At 45.5% G+C, this 7,137-nt stretch overlaps 1 protein-coding gene across 1 annotated transcript; it reads left to right on the top strand.

Annotated features, from left to right (window-relative positions):
- Positions 1–2,880: 2,880 nt before the first annotated feature.
- Positions 2,881–6,690, top strand: slc16a3b (solute carrier family 16 member 3b; the record flags this gene model as incomplete). Its single annotated transcript, XM_083687062.1, has 5 exons — positions 2,881–3,103; positions 3,255–3,398; positions 3,631–4,232; positions 4,518–4,698; positions 4,882–6,690. The coding sequence occupies 5 exons, from the start codon at positions 2,881–2,883 to the stop codon at positions 5,211–5,213; spliced, it is 1,482 nt and encodes a 493-aa protein (XP_083543188.1). The 3' UTR covers positions 5,214–6,690.
- Between the last annotated feature and the right edge of the window lie 447 nt (positions 6,691–7,137).

Here is a 7,137-nt window from a genome sequence, read left to right as displayed (position 1 = left end):
GGGTGTATTATGGTATGTCCACGCAGATCATGTTGTCAGTTTGTTTATGGATGAGATTTGAGCATTAGTGAATTTATCTATTTTGTCAGAGTATAGATCATAAGTCTGTAAAGTGACTTTATTGTCACCACCCTGGTAGGCATGTATCCTGCTCTGTTCACGTTCCTCACGTAGGCTGGTGTTACGTAGATGAGTGACGCGCGCTGGGCTTTCCCTTCGATGAATTGTCAGCGTCCGTCCTATAATGGTTTCAATTTGAGGAAGTGCCCTCATTATAAATGCTACAAAACAGTAGTGGCTAAAGAAGCTTTTTCATCATTTTCTCTTTTGATCAATTACTTACTGCAATTCCTATATATAAATTCAGATATTCTTGAGAGGATTGTTATGATGCTCAGTGAGTGGAAAAGAAAATACAACCGAAATAGTCAGTGGTATAATTCAGGAGCATGTTAACAATAAAACCCTTAAAATCTAGATTCAACTTCTTGAGGAGGGCATTGGTCAGCTGACCTGTAAAGAAGTGTGATTGAGAATCTGGGTCAATGGATTCTCTAGAGTTGATTTCTTTATTCCAAGAGAATGGTTAGAGTTTACCATACTTAATGTAATGGGACCTACGGTACAGGGGAGGCTGGTGGAAGTAGAAATCGGAGGACCGGCTCATTGTAATGCATGGAATGGAATGAGGAATGGTATCAAAGTGTATGATACCATTCCTCATTCCATTGCATGCATTACAATGAGCCCGTCCTGAGACATCTACCTCCACCAGCCTCCACTGCTACAGCAGTAGCCTACAATATAGTGATTACATGAGGAGTGTCCATTTCTTCCTCTTTCTGCAGAACTACAAAATCCAACATAAACAGCAACTGCGGGTGTGGTGTGGGGCCCAGACATTTTTCTTGCTTAGGGCCTGTGGTGGATGTCTAGGTTTTACCACTCTGTACTTCAGCTCTTCGGAGGTGAGATTCAAGAAATAAAGTCCTGAGTAGCCACAATACTTGAGTCCGGTATTTAATATTGCTTGCAAACAAGAAACAGCAGCCCATCTTAAATCCGGGGGTCAGTTTAGCGCAAGTCTAAAGAGGCGATTCTCAAGATTGTCTTTTATAGAGATGAAACACCAAATGTGAATCCACACTGTTGGTGAAGGAATGCTGATCCAGCTTTAAGCAACGTTGTTTAAACTTTCTATATGCATTAAAACTCTCAAACTGAGACCAAACATCGTTTATTGTTGTTCACTGAAAGATTTCCATCACAGTGTGTGTGTGTACCCCAACCTAAGAGTTAGATGCCATCCGCCTCTAAAGCGTGTCCCTTTTACCAGAGAAAGATATCCTAGCCGTGGTCATGTGTGTGTGGATCATTGTGTCCTGGGATAGGAAATGTCAAGGTCTTATTTTGGGAGGGCTGATGGTGGGGCTACTTGTGCACGTGGTTGTGGGGTCATGGCAAAGAGGGTGTGGCAAGGGGAAGTGTGTGTGAGTGAGTGTGTGTGTGTTTTTCTATTGGTTTGGAGCCAAATAGTTACACAAGACACCGGAGAAGTTCATCATGTACACACCCACACACGCACACGCACACGCACACGCACACACACACACACACACACACACACACACACACACACACACGCACACGCACACGCACACACACACACACACACACACACACACACACACACACACGCACACACACACACACGCACACACACACACACACACAGGACCTACCATTCAGAGAGATACGGCTGCAAGGGTAGGTGCTTTGCCGTAGATGTAACATTGTGAAATATTGTTTAATTTGACTTTATTTTGTGCATGATTATTGATCATCATTGAAGGCGGGCTAAAAGTAACAAATAGTTAGCTAGTATCTTCAATATTACAGATTAACGGTCTAGACTAGGGCTTGCTGAATGTTTAGAGAAATCGGGAGTAGTTAAGTAGCGTATGAATTCACTATAGACCACGTTACTATGTATAGACAAGATATTTTGTCATGTATTACGAGAGATTTGCCTCAATGGGCAATTCACAGTGTGAATTTCAGGTGTCACTTACCTGATACTTATCTGACCATACTGTAATCTAAAGAGTTAGCTTTCTTTCTACTGTAGAATATTAACGTCTAATATGTTGTATCTTTAGTGTGGTCGTCTGTATAGAACACTCTGTTATAAATACAGTATATTATTTATCTAGCTGAGCTACACGTCACAAGCAGGCTATTAGTGTGCTATTAGAGTCACTGGTAGACCAGGCAGACATGCAGCAAGGGACGTCAACTCTGACATTTAATACAAGGTGTGTCTTGCATGTGAGACTTCACATGCATGTGAGGGATGAGAGAATGTGGTTCAACTCTATACTGTTGCTCAGAACTGGGCAGGGCTGTACTGTGTGTGTAGCAACTTCCCCCGTTGCGTTTTACGGAAATGTCACACGTAGTGTCCTGCTTAGGGATTATTGCTGTGATGAAGGAATAAATTAGAGAATTGTGAGAAATCAGCCTGGCAGCGCACGTTGATTTAATTTCAGAGAACGCAGTTGGAGCAGCTGTGTGGAAACACAATGGTGTTATAGGATGGGATTGTGTAATCCGGTGTGTGCGTGTGGAACATGTGTTTAGATGAGGTGATTTTGTTCACACCAAGGAGTAGCTAAAAAGTAAATCATCATGGAGAAATATCCTGTTCCAGCCCTGCACCTAATGCTGTAAATCAGAATACAATGTGCCAAAAACCATTCAAGTCCCTCACAAGGAGATAACACTATCAGCGATAGCCTATTACCAAGTATGACTCCCACATGTCTCTCCTCTTTCAGTGCCGACGTTGGTTGAGCGGTCAGACAAGGGACAGAGAGGATCATGGGAGGTGTTGCTTTGGATGACGGGCCGAGCGGGGTGAAGGCGCCAGACGGCGGGTGGGGCTGGGCGGTGCTGGTGGGCTGTTTCGTCATCACTGGCTTCTCCTACGCCTTCCCCAAGGCTGTGAGTGTGTTCTTCAAGGAGCTGATCAGAGAGTTCGGAGTGGGCTACAGCGACACAGCGTGGATCTCATCCATACTGCTCGCCATGCTCTACGGCACAGGTGTGGCACTCAACTCATCCGTTATAACGCCTCATACAGTCTCTTCACACCTCATCCTACACAGCACTGGTTTCACCCCAGCGATGAGATGCTGTCTAAGGCGTGTGGGAGGTGTTCGTAGTGTGTTCAGCGTGTCTGTGCGTCTGTGCAGGTCCCTTGTGCAGTGTGCTGGTGAACAAGTTCGGGTGTCGGCCCGTGATGATGGTGGGCGGGCTGTTCGCCTCCCTGGGCATGATCCTGGCATCCTTCGCCACAAGCATCATGCACATCTACCTCTGCACTGGTGTCATTACAGGTGAGTAGTCGACACACACAAACGCACACACACGTCTACATCTCTCCTTAATGGAACAGCTTCTAAAAGTGTGTGTGTGTGTGTGTGTGTGTGTGTGTGTGTGTGTGTGTGTGTGTGTGTGTGTGTGTGTGTGTGTGTGTGTGTGTGTGTGCGCGTATGTGTGTGTGTGTCTGTGTGTGTATGCGTGTGTGTGCGTGTGTGTGTGCGCGTGCGTACATCTGTGAATTCCCAGGTCTGGGCCTGGCGCTGAACTTCCAGCCGTCTCTGATCATGCTGAACCGTTACTTCAGCGAGAAGCGTCCCCTGGCCAACGGACTAGCAGCAGCAGGGAGCCCCGTAGCCCTGTGCTGCCTCTCCCCCCTGGGCCAGGTCCTCCAGCACAACTTTGGCTGGAGGGGGAGCTTCCTCATCCTCGGGGGCCTGCTGCTCAACTGCTGCGCCTGCGGGGCTCTCATGAGGCCCCTGGTGGGCCCGAAGAAGCCCGAGGACCAGGAGGAGAAGACTAGGGAGGCGGAGGAGGAAAAGAAGCCCAAAGCCAAGTTATTGGACTTCAGTGTGTTTAAGGATCGGGGATTCCTCATCTATACCATAGCGGCCTCCATTATGGTTCTGGGGCTGTTCGTGCCACCGGTGTTCGTGGTGAGCTATGCCAAGGAGCTGGGCAACGAGGACACCAAGTCGGCTTTACTCCTCACCATCCTGGGCTTCGTAGACATGTTCGCCCGGCCCACCTGCGGCCTGATCGCGGGGCTGAAGTGGGTGCGGCCGCGATGTGTGTACCTGTTCAGCTTCGCCATGATCTTTAATGGGATCACGGACCTGGTGGGCTCTCAGGTATGGCTTCGAATAGACATGCGGATGTAAACAATATACCTGTACATTAATAACATCAGTATAAACGACTGGCTTGCTCTACTCTGAATTGATTTCAACTGAATTCAGGTGCATATGAAAGAAAAAAAAAAACCTGCACTCACTGTAAATGTTCTTGAAAGACTGAACTGATTTAGCCAGAAGGGGTCAAGAGCAGGTTTGTAAGAGCAGGTTTCTTTCCTTCTATCTCTAGAATCACACGCCTGTTCCTGTATGTGATGTACATTTTCCCCTGTCTCCCTGCAGGCGGCTGACTACCCGGGGCTGGTGGTGTACTGTATCTTCTTTGGGATCTCGTACGGGATGGTGGGTGCGCTGCAGTTTGAGGTTCTCATGGCGATCGTCGGCACTGCAAAGTTCAGTAGCGCTATAGGACTGGTGTTGCTCATGGAGGCTATAGCTGTGTTGGTGGGACCACCTGGAGCAGGTCTGTTGTTTATTTGGTTGTTTATTTGGTTGTTTTCCTATAATAAAAAAAAATAGCGTTATTGGCTATAGTTTCGTGAGGAATACAGCATCAGTGCTACAGCTTGTGATCTCTTTTAATCCAACACATTTTAATCTCTCTCTCTCTTTCTCTCTCTCTTTCTCTCTCTCTCTGGTTTCACAGGACGTCTGCTGGATGCCACCCACAACTACATGTACGTGTTCCTGCTGGCGGGATCCGAGGTCACGCTGTCCGCCATATTCCTGTGCTCCGCGAACTTCCTGTTCATCAAGAAGAAGCATGAGGAGCCCGAGGCCAAGCTGGAGATGGCGGTGACGGCCGCGGAGATGGAGGAGCTGAACACCGACGACCGAGGTGACGACAAACCCAAGAAAATAATGGAGGAGATGGAGAGGGAGAAGGAGCAGCCTGATAGCGTGAAGACGGGAGAGGTGGAGAAGATAATGAAGGAGGGAGCGGAGATGAACAGGCAGGACTCTGAGACGTATCTGTGAGGAGAGAGAGAGAGAGAGAGAGGGAACATTCATCACAGAGTGAGGGACTGGTGAGCTGGAAGCACTGCCAACAAGGATGGACCTGAGGGAGGGATGGAGGGAGAGAGGGATGGATGGAGGGGAGGAGAGAGAGATGAAGGGGAGAGAGAGACTTGTTGGAGTGTGTTGTACACGTATTACGTGTGGTGTTGTTGTATGCTTCAACATACCACATTGTGCATCATGTCAGACCAGCAGGAACACCTGGAGGAACACAACGAAATGTTTTCTGGAACCACACTGCCTCAAACACACGCAGGCACGCACACACACACACACACACACGCAAGTAAGTAATTTTATTCTAAGTTTATTCTAATCTCATAAGTTATAAGAGTGTTATGTTTCAGAAAAGTTTTACATGGTAAATTGTTGCGTTAACTCAAAAGCGACATTAATTTCTTTCCATGGACTGGAAGACAGATCAAGTCTTTTTTTTTTTCCTTCTGGCCAGTATGCACACGTAATAGTTTCTACCTTTCACATTCACAAAACACTTGAGTTAGACATATCAAAAGGTTCCTCAAGTCTTCAATGTCTACTGTTAATGTATATGATGTGTCTGTTTATCTTCAATTGTAAGGACTTTGTTACAACTTGAATGTACTGTATGTCTAATGACTGATGAAAGAGGAGGATGAACCATGTTGAAATGAAGAGTTGGTCAAATGTTGTGGGCAATAACTTATTAGCTAGAAAGCTGTGATTCAGATTCAGTGTTTGTCTACCCACTGTTCAAAAGAAGTCAAAATTTAAGGGTCTTGTCAAACAGTTTTTGTTCTTTGTTTATTACGTACAATTGTATGGTCAGGTCTCTCTTGTAGAAGAGGTCAATGGGACATCCTGGTAAAATAAAGGTAAACTAAATACAAAAAAATCACATTTATGTCAAGAGGTACCGTATGAATTTTGGCAGTCAACAGATGAAACACACAACGCCTTGATCGACTACCTATTAATGAATGGTTGTGAATTAGACCTGACACACTGCTATGAGAGGATGCTGTGAAGCTCATTGATAATATGGCCATTGGGCATTAGGGGAGAAATGTATTCCTCACTAAAGTCTCAATGACAATGCCTACTTGTGTATAATGTCATCTGATGATAAGTTTACCTCACGTCTTTTACTAAAATTGAGGCACTTTACTCACTTTGCTTCACAAATGTTTGCTTTACACCTGAAAATGGTCAAGTCAACATGCTGTACAGTAGCAGTAACATATGATCTGTCTGTGTGAAATCTTGTTTTTTTGGTTATGTCTGTGTAAGATCGATTGCACCTATTCATAACAGGCTCACAGTTACATGTCAATCAGCATCCTCTGCTGGATATATATTGAATGTAAAACTTTATTTTTTGATTTAACCACATTTCTTTATTTTGGCTTTATCCTATTTTTCGGAGGTACTGTACAGGTTTCTGATGTGCTGCTACCCCAACCTAATAAATATACAGTATGTCCTGTGGAGGAATGAGTTTGGGTGATTCTTGAAATGCCTGATAGGATCAACGTAAGATCCTCTTTATATGCCCCATTGTGCACATGTGCACACACACACACACACTCTCTCCCTCTCTCTCTCTCCCCATCACACACACACACACACAATGGTGACTAAGCTACCCTACAATCCTCTTAGGGCAGGATTTGTGTTGAATTTACAGAGCGGGAGTGCTGACCTGGCAGGACCTGGTTGATAGTGAAGGTGCCAGACATACAGCACAATGGCTGAATCCTACAAAGTGAGGATTGTGAACCAACTCGTGGGGCTTTGTAAGCTTAGTGCTACTTCTCCTGATTTATCCTTTTATCCCCAATAAACCTTCTCCTCTACTATATATGCATCACTCAGTATTACTCCAGAGATATACATGAACTGT

The sequence above is a fragment of the Argentina silus genome, assembly GCF_951799395.1.
Source record: "Argentina silus genome assembly, chromosome: 16".
NCBI classification, from domain to species: Eukaryota; Metazoa; Chordata; class Actinopteri; order Argentiniformes; family Argentinidae; genus Argentina; species Argentina silus.
This window is presented reverse-complemented; position numbering and strand designations above follow the sequence as displayed.